The following is a 19,720-nucleotide window of genomic DNA, read 5'->3' as shown; positions in this document are numbered from 1 at the left end:
TTACAGCAGTGAGAGACAAAAGAAACTTTTGTAAGGTTAAGTTCTTACTGCGATTGAGGATTTTTTTTCTCTTTCCCACTGATATACATGCCAAAATCTTCCTCAAAGACTAGGTTTTTAAGAATTTTTTTTTTATTCTGAAAATTATTTGAAAAAATGCCTATTGGGGGAAAAGCAGAAAAGGGCATGTCACTTTTTGCAGCAGATTGGGTGGAATATGTTCTAAACTTAGAACTGTCCAATCAAAAGACTGCAAGCAAAAAAAAAAACAAAAAAAAACACTTCAAGGGAAAAAAAAAATCTTCCAAAACCCCTCAGAGAACCAACCACAACTATAACCCCCTGACGAAGGAAGAGATTCCAAAACGCGCGTCGGGGTGCGCAATAGCGGGACCTGGTGACCTCAGGTATATTGTGGAGTAATATTGCCTCTTGTGATCTTCATGGTCGTACTTTATTAGCACATTGCACTTTTGTGGTGTTGCTCACTCACCTGCTTGTGGCACATTGTATGCCCTGCAGGTGTCTTTATATAGTGGTTCTGTTCAGCACTCTTGCACTTTGTTGTAATCAATTCTATTCCGCATATGCGTGTTTTTGTATGTTTCTTGCGGTAGTACACATATTTTTGCATTTTTTTGCACTCGCCTTAAATAATATTTAATTAATTTTTTAACTTGGATATATATATATATTTTAGTGCACTTTCTATATTTATTATTATTTTTATATTTATTTTTTTGCCGGATTTTTTTTTATATCGACTATTAACTTCTTGACTGTTACCACAATATATATATATATATATATATATATATATATATATATATATATATATATATATATATATGTATATATATATGTGTGTGTATATATATATATATATATATATATATATATATATATTAATAATTTTTCTTGAGGTCACCTACTTATATCCTATTTGATTTTAATATACTTTTTTATTGTCCTGTTATATTCGCGTACTATTATTTATTTTTATCCTATTGTGCCAATTGTCACCATAAATAAAGGCTATTTTTTTATAAAATCTTCTGTGTGGGTACACTTTCTCGGCTGTCCAGGTTATAGTTGTGGTTGGTTCTCTAACTTCAGTGTTTAGTCATTATTTTCTTCACAATACACCATTAGGGCTCTATCAATAATTATTTGCACATATATTTTCATAATTTATTGGATATTCTTGGTGTATTGTGTTTGTATAAATACAAAACCCCTCAGGAAAGAAAAACTCCTCCAAATAATGAGTTTCAGGAGCAGGGTTTCTTGAAAAACTCTGTTGTGAATTACTCAAAAAGCTCAGTAGAAGACAAGCTGCTTCCCAATGCTAGGTACATGGTGTGAGATGTCCTTGTTACTTGCTGTACATGGTGGATCCTGTGTTATCTCTGTGAAGGGAAAGTTCTATTTCCAGGACTCACAGTCATTTTTCAAGCAGAAGATGCTTCAGGACATGTTCCTTTTCTCTGAAGTTTTGTAAACATGAAGTACGTGTTCTATTTGGTAGCATCCTGGTGCAAAAAAGGCTGACCAAAAGCTGAAAATCATGCCTGGGTGTCTTTGTAACTTCCCTCATTGACTTCTTTATAAAATATTGTCAAGTATGTATATGTTCCTTCTTTTAGAAATGCTTGGTGTCTTTTGAAAGCATGAAGTGTCTAAAAGCCTGAATATACAGCTCTGGCAAAAATTAAGAGACCCTACATCAAAACCCTGTCATGGGCAGCCCAATCTCCAGACCTGAACCCCACTGAAAACCTCTGGAATGTAATCAAGAGGATGATGGATCGTCACAAGCCATCAAACAAGGAAGAACTGCTTACATTTTTGCACCAGAAGCAGTGTGAAAGACTGGTGGAAAGCATGCCAAGACGCATGAAAACTGTGATTAAACATCATGGTTATTCCACAAAATATTGATTTCTGAACTCTTCCTGAGTTAAAACATTAGTGTTGTTGTTTCTAAATGATTATGAACTTGTTTTCTTTGCATTATTTGAGGTCTGAGTTTTTTTGTTTTTTTTTTTGACCATTTCTCCTTTTCAGAAAAAAATACAAAATTCATTGCTTGGTAATTCGAAGACATGTTGTCAGACGTTTATAGAATAAAAGAACAATTTACATTTTACTCACAAATATACCTATAAAGAGAAAAATCAAAGAAACTGAACATTTTGCAGTGGTCTCTTAATTTTTGCCAGAGCTGTAGATGAACAGCAAGTTGTTTTTGCATGCAATGTAATTAAACTACTATTTTAATAATTTGGTTAAGCGCTTATTATGCCGTTTCTTTCTTTCTTTATTTTTTTTTTTTTTAAGCAAACCCACTCAAGGAATGGTGGAAAAAGATGCTGTGTGAGCATACCCCAAGTCTGGCTTTCCAATGTAACGCAGTCTGTGATAATGGGATGACTAATGAAAATTGATCATTACATCTGAAGCCAGCGATTGAGATAAATAGCACTGCTGCAGCAGGATGAACACAAAACAGTCAGGTAGGACCATGGACATGGCACTAGACATGGAGAATAACATTGGCGAGTATTGCTAGATGCGTTGTTTTAATACTATTAGTGGCTGTGGGCAAATTTTGAAATCTCCTGTTAAACTCTTTAAAGTGAACCTATGGATTGAATCTCATGGTCTCAGATTTGTGCAGAATGAATAAGGCTACGTTCACATTTGCGTTGTGCGGTGCTGCGTCGGCGACGCAACGCACAACGCAAACAAAAACGCATGCAAAACGCATTGTTTTGTGACGCATGCGTCCTTTTTTGGCATGATTTTGGACGCAAAAAAAATGCAACTTGCTGCGTCCTCTGCGCCCTGACGCTTGCGCCAAAAAAGACGCATGCGTCACAAAACGCAAGACAACGCATGTCCATGCGCCCCCATGTTAAATATAGGGGCGCATGACACATGGGTCGCCGCGGCTGCGCCCAATGCAGCCCCGCAAAACGCTAATGTGAACATAGCCTAAGATAAAAATTGGATACTGTCACTCTAAACAGCTAGTGGACAGACATGGAAGAAACAAAAAAAGATATGCAATGATAAATCTATCAATAAGGATTGCAAGTTTAAAGTGATGCTCAGATAATCCCTTCACAAATCATGATAATGCAATCTTACACACAGGTATTTATGATCAATACCGCTCTATAAATAGAAGAAACAACAATTAGTGGCGTTTCTGTTTACTAAAACCGCAAATCTAGCGTTTGGCGTATAGACCTTACATATAAAGTATAAATAATTCACCAACCTCTTTCTATTAAAGTGTAAGTTTATAATGCTACAAATAGTTACCACCACAGACCTAGCATTCCAGCTAACAATCATGCATGTGAAACATAAGGAGTAACAGAAAGAAGACCTTCAGTTTGCTGATGTAGCATCCTTGTTATAGTTCACGCGAGGATGGAGGTTATCCTTGAACCTCTGAGCCCTCAGTGTGTACTGGTGCAGTGCCTGCTGTAGGGATCCTGTATATAGAGCAATTAGAAATGGCCAGGGTGAGGCAGGATGCTGCAAGTCCTCTGGCAAGTCTGACAAGACAGTGCAACCAGACATGTTAGACTTAGTGTGGAACCAGGGCGCTCCGTCCGGTAGGATCCCTGGTAACCGAGTCGGTGCAGCATGTGATGTCACACTAAGAAGCCATGAAGTCCTGCGGTGAGTTTGGCGAATAGATAGACAGACAGACAGACAGGTAGATAGATAGATAGACCGTATATACTCGAGTATAAGCAGAGACCCCTAATTTTGCACAAAAAACCTGGGAAAACTTAATGACTTAGGTTTATACTCATGGTGGGAAATGCAGCAGCTACTGGTAAATTTCAAAAGTATAAATAGATACCAATTAGATTATGCCCCATAAAATACTCCATATGTTATGCCCCATAAAATGCTCCATAGGTTATGCCCCATAAAATGCTCCATAGGTTATGCCCCATAAAATGCTCCATAGGTTATGCCCCATAAAATGTTCCATAGGTTATGCCCCATAAAATGCTCCATAGGTTATGCCCCATAAAATGCTCCATAGGTTATGCCCTATAAAATGCTCCATAGATTATGCCCCATAAGATGCTCCACAGACTAATATGCCCCATATGCTGTTGCTGCGATTAAAATTATAATAAAAAAAAAAATCACACTCACCTCTTGCCGTTCAGGCCCCCGGCACTTGCGATATTCCACCGCTGCACGCCGCTCCGTCTTCCAGCTCTCTGACTTTTCAGGCAGAGGGCGCACACTAAACACATCATTGCGCCCTCTGACCTGAACAGTCACAGGCAGAAGAAGTGGAAGACAGAGCGGCGCCCGGCGGTGGAACGGGGTCAGGTGAATATCGTGCAATGCACCCTCCCTGTTATACTCACCTGCTCCCGTCACGGTCCCTGGCAGCTTCTCACTGTCAGATGGTCTCCGCCAGCTTGTTCCTGTGTTCAGTGGTCACTGGTACCACTCATTAAAGTAATGAATATGCGCTCCACCCCTATGGGAGTGGAGTCGTGTCCATATTCATTACTTTAATGAGAAGTACCACGTGACCGCTGAACACAGGAAGAGCTGCCAGCCTCCGGAGACCATCGGAGAAGCAGGAACCGTGCCAGGAGCAGGTGAGTATGTGACAGCCGCCGCTCCCCCTCACCCACCGACCCACTGGGACAACTACTCAAGTATAAGCCGAGAGGGGCACTTTCAGCCCCCAAAAATGGGCTGAAAATCTCGGCTTATACTCGAGTATATACGGTATATTATGAGATAGTGCTTACTGCATGTTTCGGAGGGAAACACTCCCTTAGCAACGCGACTCAGTCACACAGGCACGTTTTTCGCGCACACACACACACAAAAAAAAAAAAAAAACAGTCCGTGCGGTTTGTTATGGCATCATAACCATGATTTGTGAAGGGATTATCTGAGCATCACTTTATACATGCAATCCTTACTGATATTTATCATTGCACATCCTCTTTTTTTGTTTCTTCCATGTCCGTCCTCTAGCTGTTTAACGCAACAGTATCCAATTTTTATCTGATTACCTTTCTCCACAGGTTTGCCACACAAGACGCATTTTTTCTTTCAGCAGTATTTATCCCCTCGGGCGCTAGTGTCTTTAGAATGAGAAAGATTAGTTGCCATGTCTGTTTAATACTAAACTGCTGCGGTGTGGTTCAACCAGCATGAATCATGGGGGTTTTTTTGTGTGTGTTTTTTTTTTTTTTTAATTCCCCTTATAGAGGATTAGGAAATTAAACTTCTAGTTCTCTCATAAAATTATTAACAAGCCCAATTATTTTAGTGTCCCTTTTCTTATTTTCAGAGCAGCCAATCTCTGGGCAGTGCCACATGGGTACGATTACCAAGTCGTTCTGGGAATAAGTGGCGGTCTTCTTCTCCGTTTACATGGACTGACTGGCAGCATTAAACGACGGCCGAGAAGTAAACCTATACAGATCAGCGGGCTTTCACTAGCCTGCATACACAGGCAGACCACAGGAATCAATGCGCACTGAGCGACCTGGATCAGATCCATACTTGATCATCAGTGCACGTAGGCTGCCATGGTTCTTGACAGCACGAGTCCTGTTTACACGGGATGATGTACTGCCGAGAATGATGATCTTTTGACGAATAAAAGATCGTTTCACCTGAAGAACGAGCGTCTGTTCATTCATCAGCAGACTCTTTACACTGAAAGATTATTGTGAAAAACGCTTTTAAGAATACTTGCTCACGATAATATTTGAGTGTTAATGCAGCTACACATTCCTCCAGAGTGATATTCTCACATATTTGCATGCACAGATCTATCTGGAAATTAATTCAGAATTTACATATTAATACACATTACTCATGTTAATACAGACGCCATTGACTTTAAAGGGAACCTGTCACCCCGTTTTTTCAGATTGAGATAAAAATACTGTTAAATAGGGCCTGCGCTGTGCGTTACAATAGTGTATGTAGTGTACCCTGATTCCCCACCTATGCTGCGAAATACATTACCAAAGTCGCCGTTTTCGCCTGTCAATCAGTCTGGTCAGGTCAGGTGGGCGTGGTGACATCGCTCTTTTCTTCCCCAGCTTTCCGTTGGTGGCGCGCATGCGCAGATGGAGATCGCGGCGGCCATTTTCCTGAAGCCGAGATGCAAACTCGGCTTTGGGAAAATGGCCACCGCGATCTCCATCTGCGCACGCGCGGCATCCCGCGGCCATTTTCCTGAAGCCCCGTGCAGCAGAGCACTCCATCTGCGCACGCGCGGCCCCAGGAAGATGGCCGCCCCCACCGATGACAGGGGTAATAGCACAGATCGCGCGCTGTTTCTTCACGTGCGCGCAGTGGATTCGTCACTTGGACATGCGCACACCACTACGCCACCAACGGAAAGCTGGGGAAGAAAAGAGCGATGTCACCACGCCCACCCGACCAGCCTGATTGACAGGTGAAAACGGCGACTTTGGTAATGTATTTCTCAGCATAGGTGGGGAATCAGGGTACACTACATACACTATTGTAACGCACAGCGCAGGCCCTATTTAACAGTATTTTTATCTCAATCTGAAAAAACAGGGTGACAGGTTCCCTTTAATGGAGTCTCTGGGTTGCAGCACTTCTGACAGCAGGACAGTACTAAAGCTCGGAACGCTCGCCAGAAGATGTACAAGCCGCACTTCAATGGAAACTTAAACACAACGATAAAACTTTTGCTCAGTGAAGCCCCAGTCAGCCCCTCAAGACAGCCAACCAATTCTTTGAAGTTCTGATGGGGATATTTTCTAAGTCATATGAGTAATAATAAAGAAAAAAAATGTACCTTTCTGTTGGGATAACCACTTTGACTATGGCTTGCGACAGAGTCTGTATATGAAGTCACATCAGATAATAAACATAGAATATGTGAGTATTGTTAACAAACAAGCAAAAAATATACATATTCATTGCAAAACACTACATATCTACAACTTTTTGCAGGCACTTTGTGAAAGTCACACTAAACACCTAACAACGTAAGTGCCTATCAAGTGGGTAATAAGCTTGAAAGTCCAGCAGTAAACAGGTACTACACTGGAAATGACAAGGCAAGGTGGGCTACATAGTGGGCATTGGCCTAGACCCCACTGGAGGCTTTCAGAATACAGCAAAGCAGTCTTCTATCTACAGAAAAGCCTCAATTATAACACTACATACACAATTAAGGGAAAACGGGACATCCAGAGCTTGGTTAAGTGCTATAAATCTGGTCCACAAGCAAAACAAACTCAATGGAATAGGCAGAGGAAGCCTGGTCACCAGTTTATAGGAGGAGGATGCTGGGCGCTAAAGATTCAGAAAATAGTCTTCATAATCAAGTCAGATAAGGGAGAATTCACCCGCAGTAAAACATGACGGAGAAAGTTCTGTAACAGAAAAATTGCTTCCATTCATGTGAACGGGTTTGCTGTTTTTAGTAATTAAAAGCAATCTGTGACCAAGATTTTGCCACCCCACCTTCGAGCCTCATGACGTAGAGATGCAGAGACCCCGATTCTAGCGATACATCACTTACTTTACTTGCTACAGTTTTGATAAATTCAGTTTTCTCGGTTGCAGATCTAGTAGTTGTCTCAATACTGAGCTCTGTATAACCCGGCCCACACTACCGATTGCCAGCTTTCTGGGTGCACTATGCATAGGCAGAAAGTTTCCACCCAGCATTAGTGGTGGACGCAGAGTTACACAGAGCTCATGAATATGTAGGACTATCCGGCAACAGGTTTGCTAGTCTTCTAGTGATAATCTCCTGCTAATAAAACAGTGATTTTATCAAAATGTCACTAAACAGCCCAGTAAGTGACATCACTGGAAACAGGGTCTCTGTATTATGCTGCTCTCCACTTAGGTGGCAAAAACCTGGTGACTCATTCCCTTTGAATGAATTACGCCACGACCCATTCAGACAAACGGTAACAGTAATTTCTGCAGCAACTCTGCCTCATGTAAATATCACCTAAATGAAATTATGAAGCCACGCAAAACCAAAAGAATTATACAAGTAGATGATTTTTTAACCAAGCCCTGTATGTGTCCAAATACTAATAACATTTCCACGAACGAGCCTTTACATCTCAGAATTCACAGCTGTTCTACAAGGGATTAAACTATTTGCCCATGGGACAATGCATTATCCAGGCTACAAATCCCCAATATATGTATATAGGAGGAACTACATTTGTAAAAACAGGGGCCCAGCTATTCTAGGAGATGTACTAACCTGCGAGAGCTACAAGGTGACGTGTATATGGATCAACAGCTGAGCAGAAGGGCTATGTGAGATTTTATGTGCTTAAACTAGGAACATAACACCTTTGATTGTGAAGCAAACTCTGCTAATCCAATTACCTTCTCAAAATCCTCCTTATTTTTCGGTGGTGGCAACAAGGGAGCTGTTGGATTCTTGAGGCGTTCTCTAGGCTGGGCGTTAAAAGGCAAACCGGATGGAGGGGGTGGAAGGGTGTGCTCCATCATAGACGGGGGGATATATATTGGGTGTGGAGGGATTGGAACCGCTTTTCCCCATCCTAGCTTCATTTCAAATGACATAACCATTTTTCCTGTAGTGACAAATAAAAATACATTTATCAAAATCAATATAAGATCGGAGAGAACCTTAAAGCTGAAATGATAACCGGTTGCCAGGATGGTGGCACATGCTCGGCCGCCAATGCTACATTCTCTCTCCCCGGGAAGGCCAGAGGTAGGCGAGCGCTGCACTCGCCCATCTCCAGCAGTCACACAGAGCATGGAAGGAGCGGAGGTCGAGCATGCCCTATCCTGGCAATCAATTGGGGCTCAGCAGTTTGTTTCTATCATTATTTTCAGAATAGCCAATAAAGAATTATTCTTGTCAAGTTTGTGGATATCATAGTAAAAAAACACAATGTTTATTGTTTTCTAATGGCTAGTTACCAGTATATAAGGTACGTTACCGTTCAGGTTTTTCAGCGCTCTTTCAGCATCTCGTCTGTTTATGAAGGCAACAAACCCACAGTTCCTTTCTCGTGCTCTTTCCTCATCTGTTCGAGGCCACATGATTTTAACACTAGCCAAAGGTCCAAACCTCCCAAATTCCTGGCAGAGCATTTCTTCATTCATCTGTACAAGCAATTACACGTCAATCAATAATTCTGCCACATGTCAAACCCTGGTCTATGTGTATTAAGTGAATAAAACAAAGGGTATTTTCACACAGGTGTAAATCACAGCACACAAGTAAAGCCAGTCATGTAGTATAAAAGGCCTAGGAAATAGCCGGGAGTCTTCTGCTCAGAACCATCATCTACATCCCAATGGAAATGGCAGCTACACAGAACACACGTCCTTTGCTCTCCTTGAGAAACCCAAGACATCGCACTGAACAACAAACAATCTTTGGCTATCTTCACAAACAATAAACTTACCAATAACTTAAAGGGATTCTCCAAAATGGCCCCAGTGACATTTTAGACTGCAACCGGAATGCATTCAGATTGGCTTCAGCCTGAAAAACCACTGCTAGAGCCAGATATTTCTGAGGAATGTGGAGCGAGCCAGCATTACTAATCTGCTCCCTCATCCTGACAGGCTCACCACTGGACAAGGAGCAGAAAGGCTGAAATACAAGTGCAATAACCCTCTCCTCCACTGACTGAGCAGATCACGCTTGCTTCTCTTGTTTGGACCTGCTTTGTGCTCAGTCACACTCTGTGGCCGAGCAGAACAGGTTTATATCGGGATCCATGAAGCAGTGTCAGCTAAGGCTACTTTCACACTTCAGTTGTTTGGCGTCAGTCACTACCGACAGTGACGGATTGACAGATCCGTCACAATTGTTGAGAAAACGGTTCTAACGGATCCGTTTTTTTTGACGGATCCGCTACTTGGGGGTTGTCTGGGAAAAGTATCTACTTTTTGGAGCATGCGCAATTGAAAAAACGGATTGGGGCGACGGATCCGCCGAAAAACGGTTGCGGCGGATCCGTCGCCCATAGGCGGCCATTCTATGGAATGGCGGACGCGACGGATCCGTCGCGATCCGCCATTTCGGCGTTGACAAAAAAACGTTTCAATGTCCGTCTATTTTCAGAAAACGTCCGCCAAATTTCGACGGATCTGTCACATGGCGGATGGAACAGACGACCATCCGTCACAATCCGTCGCTAATGCAAGTCTATGGGAAAATAACGGATCCGTCAAAAAAAACTGACGGATCCGTTATTTGAGGAAAATGGCGGTTTTAGACTGACGCCAAACAACTGAAGTGTGAAAGAGGCCTAAGAGGGTTAGGCCCTGCTCCATATCCAGGAGTAAAGCGGTCAGAGTGACTGAAGAACATTTCTCCATGCTTTGCTCAGCCTGTCAGGAACTTGCTCTAACAAGGTCTCCAGCAGTGTTTGCATAGCAACCATTCTAATGCGCACCCAGGAAGAGCCTGACATATGTGATGGCAGCCACCTTCAATAACATCTTGAAGAAGGTCTGTGTGACTGCAGACTTCTAAACTCCCCCAGCGCACGCAATACACTGTGGGGATTTGCCTGAGAATTATACATACTCCCGGCCAGAGTAAGACCAGTGGGTGCGGGCTTTGCTCCATAAACTTGTATTGAGCGTGGCCACGCCCATTGGACAGTCAAGCCTCCTGGATGGCCAAGGCCTTGCTCTATACAAGTGTATGGAGTGAGGCCACGTCCACTGGCTGGTCTCTGGTGTCATGGACATATAATGATGACATATCAGATTGGTAGGAGGCCCAGCACCCCTATCAACTAGCTGCCCTGTACATTGTTTAGCAACCGCTGCACCCTATCTCCCAACTAAAGTGTACCGGGCTGCTGCGCCCCATCCCACACTTTGCTCATATACAGCAACTGCGGGAGCAGTCACTAGCTGATCAGCGGCGATGACGGGTGTTGGACATCCACCAATCCAATATTGAAGACCTATTTATTGGATAAGTCAATTATACGTAAAGGGGTGGTCCGAAACAAATTTATTTTAATTCTACATCTTTATTTGATCGCTGCACGACATAGGACTTAAAATAAACGTCCTATGTCACATCCCTGACTTTAAGGCTAGCTCTGATATGCACAGAACAGCTGATTTATATATACATACACCACTATGTATAGCACTGGCGATCGGACAATATCAGCTTCTTCTAAGGAGACTAATAAATTAAATAGTAAATTAAAAAAAAACCTAAAGTTCAAACCACTTTTCTTTTGCCACATTGAAAATAATTTTTTTCTACACATATTTGGTATCGGTGTGTTTAAAAATGTCCGATCAAAATGTAAATAAAATTAATCCAATCGGTAAACAGCGTAATGAAGTGATAGAGAAATCGAAAAGCCAGAAATAAAGTTTTTATGGCCGCTACAACATTAATAATAATAATCTTTATTTTTATATAGCGCTAACATATTCCGCAGCGCTTTACAGGTTGCACACATTATCATCGCTGTCCCCGATGGAGGTCACAATCTAGGTTCTCTATCAGTATGTCTTTGGAATGTGGGAGGAAACCAGAGTACCCAGAGGAAACCCACGCAAACACGGAGAGAACATACAAACTCTTTGCAGATGTTGTCCTGGGTGGGATTAGAACCCAGGACTCCAGCGCTGCAAGGCTGCTGTGCTAACCACTGTGCATTGCAATAAAATGCAATCAAAACATTGTATCCATCACAAAATTACATCAATAAAAACATCAGCTCAGAGTGCAAAAAATAAGCCATCGCCCAGCCCCAGATACTGAAAAAATGAAAGCTTTAAGGGTCTCGGAAAATGGCAACAAAAGCAAAAAAACTTTTTCATACATATTTTGGATTTTTTTTTCACAACTTAAATAAAAAGTAAACTAGACATGTTTGGTATCTGCATACTTGTTCTGACCTGGGCAATGACGGTGCCAGTTCAGTTTACACGTTTAGTGAACTTGGTGAATAAAGAATAGTGATGAGCGAGTGTACTCGCTCGGGTTTTCCTGAGCACGCTCGGGTGGTCTCCAAGTATTTGTGACTGCTCAGAGATTTAGTTTTTGTTGAAACAGCTGCATGATTTACTGCTGCTAGCCAGCCTGAGTACATGTGGGGGTTGCCTGGTTCTTAGGGAATCCCCACATGTACTCAGCCTGGCTACTAGCTGTAAATCATTCAGCTGCGGCAAGGAAAACTAGATCTCCGAGCAGTCATAAATACTCGGAGACCATCCGAGCGTGCTCAGGAAAACCCGAGCAACGAGTATACTCGCTCATCACTAATAAAGAACCCAAAAAACAATTGTGGAATTGCACTTTTTTTTGCAATTTCATAGAAATTTGGATTTTCCCCCCGTTTTCCAGTACACTATCGTAAAATGAATGGTGCCATTCAAAAAGTACAACTCATCCTGCAAAACGCAAGCCCTCATACAGCTATGTGGACATTAACCCCTTCATGACCCAGCCTATTTTGACCTTAAAGACCTTGCCGTTTTTTGCAATTCTGACCAGTGTCCCTTTATGAGGTAACTCAGGAACGCTTCAATGGATCCTAGCGGTTCTGAGATTGTTTTTTCGTGACATATTGGGCTTCATGTTAGTGGTAAATTTAGGTCAATAAAGTCTGTGTTTATTTGTGATAAAAACGGAAATTTGGCGAAAATTTAGAAAATTTCGCAATTTTCACATTTTGAATTTTTATTCTGTTAAACCAGAGAGGTATGTGACACAAAATAGTTAATAAATAACATTTCCCACACGTCTACTTTACATCAGCACAATTTTGGAAACAAAATTTTTTTTTGCTAGGAAGTTATAAGGGTTAAAATTTGACCAGCGATTTCTCATTTTTACAACGAAATTTACAAAACCATTTTTTTTAGGGACCACCTCACATTTGAAGTCAGTTTGAGGGGTCTATATGGCTGAAAATACCCAAAAGTGACACCATTCTAAAAACTGCACTCCTCAAGGTGCTCAAAACCACATTCCAGAAGTTTATTAACCCTTCAGGTGCTTCACAGCAGCAGAAGCAACATGGAAGGAAAAAATGAACATTTAACTTTTTAGTCACAAAAATTATTTTTCAGCAACAATTTTTGTATTTTCCCAATGGTAAAAGGAGAAACTGAACCACGAAAGTTGTTGTCCAATTTGTCCTGAGTACGCTGATACCTCATATGTGGGGGTAAACCACTGTTTGGGCGCACGGCAGGGCTTGGAAGGGAAGGAGCGCCATTTGACTTTTTGAATGAAAAATTGGCTGCACTCTTTAGCGGACACCATGTCAAGTTTGGAGAGCCCCCGTGTGCCTAAAAATTGGAGCTCCCCCACAAGTGACCCCATTTTGGAAACTAGACGCCCCAAGGAACTTATCTAGATGCATAGTGAGCCCTTTAAACCCCCAGCTGCTTCACAAATTGATCCGTAAAAATGAAAAAGTACTATTTTTTCACAAAAAAAATTCTTTTAGCCTCAATTTTTTCATTTTCACATGGGCAACAGGATAAAATGGATCCTAAAATTTGTTTGGCAATTTCTCCTGAGCACACCGGTACCTCACATGTGGGGGTAAACCACTGTTTGGGCACATGGTAAGGCTCGGAAGGGAAGGAGCGCCATTTGACTTTTTGAATGAAAAATTATCTCCATCGTTAGCGGACACCATGTCGCGTTTGGAGAGACCCTGTGTGCTTAAACATTGGAGCTCCCCCACAAGTGACCCCATTTTGGAAACTGGACCCCCCAAGGAACTTATCTAGATGCATAGTGAGCACTTTAAACCCTCAGGTGCTTCACAAATTGATCCGTAAAAATGAAAAAGTACTTTTTTTTCACAAAAAATTTATTTTCGCCTCAATTTTTTCATTTTCACATGGGCAATAGGATAAAATGGATCCTAAAATTTGTTGAGCAATTTCTCCCGAGTACGCCGATACCTCATTTGTGGGGGTAAACCACTGTTTGGGCACACGGCAGGGCTCGGAAGGGAAGGCGCGCCTTTTGACTTTTTGAATGGAAAATTAGCTCCATTTGTTAGCGGACACCATGTCGCATTTGGAGAGCCCCTGTGTGACTATGCAATGGAGCTCCCCCACAAGTGACCCCATTTTGGAAACTAGACCCCCCAAGGAACTTATCTAGATGCATACTGAGCACTTTAAACCCCCAGGTGCTTCACAGAAGTTTATAATGCAGGCCCATGAAAATAAAAAATAATTTTTCTTCTCTCAAAAATGATTTTTTAGCCTGGAATTTCCTATTTTGCCAATGGTAATAGGAGAAATTGGACCACAAATGTTGTTGTGCAGTTTGTCCTGAGTACGCTGATACCCCATATGTGGGGGTAAACCACTGTTTGGGCGCACGGCAGGGCTCAGAAGGGAAGGCTCGCCATTTGGCTTTTTAAATGGAAAATTAGCTCCAATCATTAGCGGACACCATGTCGCATTTGGAGAGCCCCTGTGTGCCTAAACATTAGAGATCCACCACAAATGACCCCATTTTGGAAACTAGACCCCCAAAGGAACTAATCTAGATGTGTGGTGAGCACTTTGAACCCTCAAGTGCTTCACAGAAGTTTATAACGCAGAGCCATGAAAATAAAAATAAAAAATTCTTTTCTCAAAAATGATTTTTTTAGCCCGCAATTTTTTATTTTCCCAAGGGTTACAGGAGAAATTAGACCACAAATGTTGTTGTCCAGTTTCTCCTGAGTAAGCTGATACCCCATGTGTGGGGGTAAACCACTGTTTGGGCACACGTGGGGGCTCAGAAGGGAAGTAGTGACTTTTGAAATGCAGACTTTGATGGAATGGTCTGCAGGCGTCACGTTGCGTTTGCAGAGCCCCTGGTGTGCCTAAACAGTAGAAACCCCACACAAGTGACCCCATTTTGGAAACTAGACCCCCAAAGGAACTTATCTAGATATGTGGTGAGCACTTTCAACCCCCAAGTGTTTTACAGAAGTTTATAACACAGAGCCGTGAAAATAATAAATACGTTTTCTTTCCTCAAAAATAATTATTTAGCCCAGAATTTTTTATTTTCCCAAGGGTTACAGGAGAAATTGGACCCCAAAAGTTGTTGTCCAGTTTCTCCTGAGTACGCTGATACCCCATGTGTGGGGGTAAACCACTGTTTGGGCACACGTCGGGGCTCAGAAAGGAAGTAGTGACTTTTGAAATGCAGACTTTGATGGAATGGTCTGCGGACGTCATGTTGCGTTTGCAGAGCCCCTGGTGTGCCTAAACAGTAGAAACCCCCCACAAGTGACCCCATTTTGGAAACTAGACCCCCCAAGGAACTTATCTAGATATGTGGTGAGCACTTTGAACCCCCAAGTGCTTCACAGACGTTTACAACGCAGAGCCGTGAAAATAAAAAATCATTTTTCTTTCCTCAAAAATGATGTTTTAGCAAGCAATTTTTTATTTTCTCAAGGGTAACAGGAGAAATTGGACCCCAGTAATTGTTGCGCAGTTTGTCCGGAGTATGCTGGTACCCCATATGTGGGGGTAAACCACTGTTTGGGCACACGTCGGGGCTCGGAAGTGAGGGAGCACCATTTGACTTTTTGAATACAAGATTGGCTGGAATCAATGGTGGCGCCATGTTGCGTTTGGAGACCCCCTGATGTGCCTAAACAGTGGAAACCCCTCAATTCTAACTCCAACACACCCCTAAACCTTATCCCAACTGTAGCCGTAACCCTAATCACAACCCTAACCCCAACACACCCGTAACCCCAACACACCCCTAACCCTAACCACAACCCTAATTCCAACCCAACCCTAGCCCTAAGGCTATGTGCCAACGTTGCGGATTCGTATGAGATTTTTCAGCACCATTTTTGAAAAATCCGCGGGTAAAAGGCACTGCGTTTTACCTGCGGATTTACCGCGGATTTCCAGTGTTTTTTGTCCGGATTTCACCTGCGGATTCCTATTGAGGAACAGGTGTAAAACGCTGCGGAATCCGCATAAAGAATTGACATGCTGCGGAAAATACAACGCAGCGTTCCCGCGCTGTATTTTCCGCACCATGGGCACAGCGGATTTGGCTTTCCATATGTTTACATGGTACTGTACACCTGATGGAACTCTGCTGCGGATCCGCAGCGGCCAATCCGCACCGTGTGCACATAGCCTAATTATAAAGGTATGTGCACACGCTGCGGAAAACGCTGCGGATCCGCAGCAGTTTCCCATGAGTTTACAGTTCAATGCAAACCTATGGGAAACAAAAATCGCTGTACACATGCTGCAGAAAAACTGCACGGAAACGCAGCGGTTTACATTCCGCAGCATGTCACTTCTTTCTGCGGATTCCGCAGCGGTTTTACGCAGCGGTTTTACAACTGCTCAAATAGAAAATAGCTGTTGTAAAACCGCATTGAAATGCGCAGAAAAAACATGGTAAATCCGCCATAAATCCGCAGCGGTTTAGCACTGCGGATTTATCAAATCCGCAGCGGAAAAATCCGCAGAGGACCAGAATACGTGTGCACATACCGAAACCCTAACCCTAGCCCTAACCCTACCCCTAGTTCTTACCCCAACCTTAGTGGAAAAAAAAAAATATTTTTTTTATTGTCCCTACCTATGGGGGTGACAAAGGGGGGGGGGGGGTCATTTACTTTTTTTTTTTATTTTGATCACTGAGATGTAACCTATCTCAGTGATCAAAATTCACTCGAACGAATCTGCCAGCCGGCAGATTCGGCGGGCGCACTGCAGATGCGCCCGCCATTTTGGAAGATGGCGGCGCCCAGGAAAGAAGACGGACGGACCCCGGGAGGCCAGGTAAGTATAAGGGGGGGGGGGAGATCAGGGCACGGGGGGGGGGGGGGGGCATCGGAGCACGGGGGGGGTGGATTGGAGCACGGAGTGGGGGATCGCTGTGCGGGCGGGTGGATCGCTGTGCGGGGGGGGAATCGCTGTGCGGGGGGGGGGAATCGCTGTGCGGGGGGGGAAATCGCTGTGCGGGGGAGGGATCGGAGTGCGGGGGGGTTTGATTGGAGCACAGGGGGTGTGATTGGAGCACGGGGGGAGCAGGCAGGAGGACGGGGGAGCGGAGCTCAGGACCGAGGGGAGCAGACCACAGATCGGGGGGCTGGGGGGGCGATCGGAGGGGTGGGGTGGGTGCACATTAGTGTGTCCAGCCATGGCCGATGATATTGCAGCATCGGCCATGGCTGGATTGTAATATTTCACCATTTTTTTAGGTGAAATATTACAAATCGCTCTGATTGGCAGTTTCACTTTCAACAGCCAATCAGAGCGATCGTAGCCACGAGGGGGTGAAGCCACCCCCCCTGGGCTAAACTACCACTCCCCCTGTCCCTGCAGATCGGGTGAAATGGGAGTTAACCCTTTCACCCGATCTGCAGGGACGCGATCTTTCCATGACGCATATGCTGCGTCATGGGTCGGAATGGCACCAACTTTCATGATGCAGCGTATGCGTCAAAGGTCGGGAAGGGGTTAAAATAAAAAAAAGTTACAGTCGTTGAATGAAGGGGAGGGGAAAACTGGAAAACAAAATATGTAAATTTCCCAGGGCTGGAGGGGTTAACGTCAATCTGTTTTCTAATATACTTTTAATTAAACAGCCCCTATTGTTCCCACACTACTCTAACTGCTTTATTTTTTTTACTAGTTTGTGATGAAGCTTCGTTTGAGAATCCCAGAGACGTCCGTGTCAGGGTCTGGGCTAGTCCCTACTGTACTGATCATGCATCTGTTGTCAATTCCAACTTCTCAGTAGGAGCTGGTCACTATGCACTAACTTCTCAGTGCACAGGGACAATGACGGCTCTGATGAGAAGTGAAGCGCCGGCCAGAGAGCGGACAGTGACGTCCGTGTCAGGGGCTGGGCTAGTCCCTACTGTACTGAGCATGCATCTTTTGTCAATTCCAACTTAGGCTACTTTCACACTTGCGTCATTTGGCCTCCGCAATGCGTCGTTTTGGGAAAAAAACGCATCCTGCAAATGTGCCCACAGGATGCGTTTTTTTCCCCCATAGACTTGTATTGCCGACGGATTGCGACGTATGGCCATACGTCGCGTCCATCGTGCACTGGATGCCTTGTGTTTTGGCGGACAGTCGTCACGAAAAAACGTTCAAGGGAACGTTTTTTTCATACATCGGGTCCTGCATTTCCTACCACGCATGCGCGGCCGGAACTGGCAGTGGATGCATTGAAAAACTGCATCCGCTGCCCACGTTGTGCCGAATTTTCACAACGTTTGTCGGTACGTCGCGACGGCCCCGTACCGACGGAAGTGTGAAAGAAGCCTTATCCTCAGTAGGAGCTGGTCACTATGCACTACTTCTCAGTGTACAGTGACCATGACAGCTCTGATGAGAAGGGAAGAGCTGGCCAGTGACGTCAGTTGTGGGGGTGGCGCTGATCTTTGCTCGCTCTTACATTACATGGCACACTGACTAGGCGCTCTCTTGCCGACTCATTCCTTCTCATCAAAGCTGGCAAGAGAGCAGTGACTAGGCGAGCCCCTGAAACGGACGTCACTGATGACTCTTCACTTTAGGGTGGGGGCAGGGGCTGCGGCAGTGACAGCCTCCTCTACCCCTGATGAGGGCTCATCTCAGTACCCCAGCATGCACTGGGATTCTCACATGAAGTAGTAAAAGAAAAAAATTAAAGCAAATAGGGACTTTTTAATGTCTATTAGAAATGTGGCGTTTTCAGGGATAAATGGCCAGAAATGGAGGACAGAATCAGACCTCCAACAAACCCTTCTGTTATGCTGTCATGACGTCTACATTACTGAAAAGGAAGAAGGCTAACCGCCGAAACATGCGTCAGGTCTCATGGTGTGTGCTGTAGCCTACACTACAGGGAGGGTGGTGATGGCGTGGTGCAGCGTCTATCATCTACTACCACTCGGTATATGATATTATAATAATAATAATTTTTATTTATATAGCGCCAACATATTCCGCAGCGCTTTACAAATTATAGAGGGGACTTGTACAGACAATAGAAATTACAGCATAACAGAGATCACAGTTCAAAATAGATACCAAGAGGAATGAGGGCCCTGCTCGCAAGCTTACAAACTATTAGGAAAAGGGGAGACACGAGAGGTGGATGGTAACAATTTCTTTAGTTATTCGGATCAGCCATAGTGTAAGGCTCGGGTGTTCATGTAAAGCTGCATGAACCAGTTAACAGCCTAAGTATGTAGCAGTACAGACACAGAGGGCTATTAACTGCATAAAGTGTATGAGACATGATGCGAGGAACCTTACATTATATATATGCCCTGTCTGTATAACGTGCTGCTCTCACCTGTGAGAGGGACATAGGTACTTATTTGTACCTTTGATTGATTGGGACATTCCCTTCTTTTGGGCAACATATTAAATGCAATTATGAGTAGTGAGATGTCTGTGCTGCTCCGTTCTCCATTAGGTAGTTTTGTTGTGCTTGCCAATTTTAGCCCTTGTTGTCACTTTTTCACCGTTTATATTTGTATGGATATTTAAATAAAATTCATATTTTACTACTCTGGACTAGTACACTAATTTTTCTTCTGTGGTGCTATAGGTACTGCTTCATGTAGGATATACTTTGGGCATTGCCGCTGAAGTGGAATGGGTCTGGCGTTTTACATTAGATGTGGGTTGGTTTTAGTGGCAAGCAATGCTTGGC

The 19,720-nt window shown here is 43.6% G+C and overlaps 1 protein-coding gene across 6 annotated transcripts in view; it reads right to left on the bottom strand.

The window, feature by feature from the left end:
* Positions 1-19,720, bottom strand: part of U2SURP (U2 snRNP associated SURP domain containing) — a 132,724-nt gene that overhangs the window by 36,696 nt on the left and 76,308 nt on the right. For 5 of the 6 annotated variants that reach the window (XM_069727578.1, XM_069727579.1, XM_069727576.1 and 2 more), the window contains exons 9-11: positions 9,003-9,168; positions 8,416-8,627; positions 6,851-6,894 (exon numbers count right to left, since the gene is read on the bottom strand). In XM_069727578.1, the coding sequence (XP_069583679.1) occupies positions 6,851-6,894; positions 8,416-8,627; positions 9,003-9,168 (422 nt within the window). The remainder of the gene's footprint in view (positions 1-6,850; positions 6,895-8,415; positions 8,628-9,002; positions 9,169-19,720) is intronic. The other variant, XM_069727581.1, reaches the window with a different exon arrangement.

Source organism: Ranitomeya imitator, chromosome 5 (genome assembly GCF_032444005.1).
Source record: "Ranitomeya imitator isolate aRanImi1 chromosome 5, aRanImi1.pri, whole genome shotgun sequence".
In the NCBI taxonomy this organism is placed as follows: domain Eukaryota; kingdom Metazoa; phylum Chordata; class Amphibia; order Anura; family Dendrobatidae; genus Ranitomeya; species Ranitomeya imitator.
This window is presented reverse-complemented; position numbering and strand designations above follow the sequence as displayed.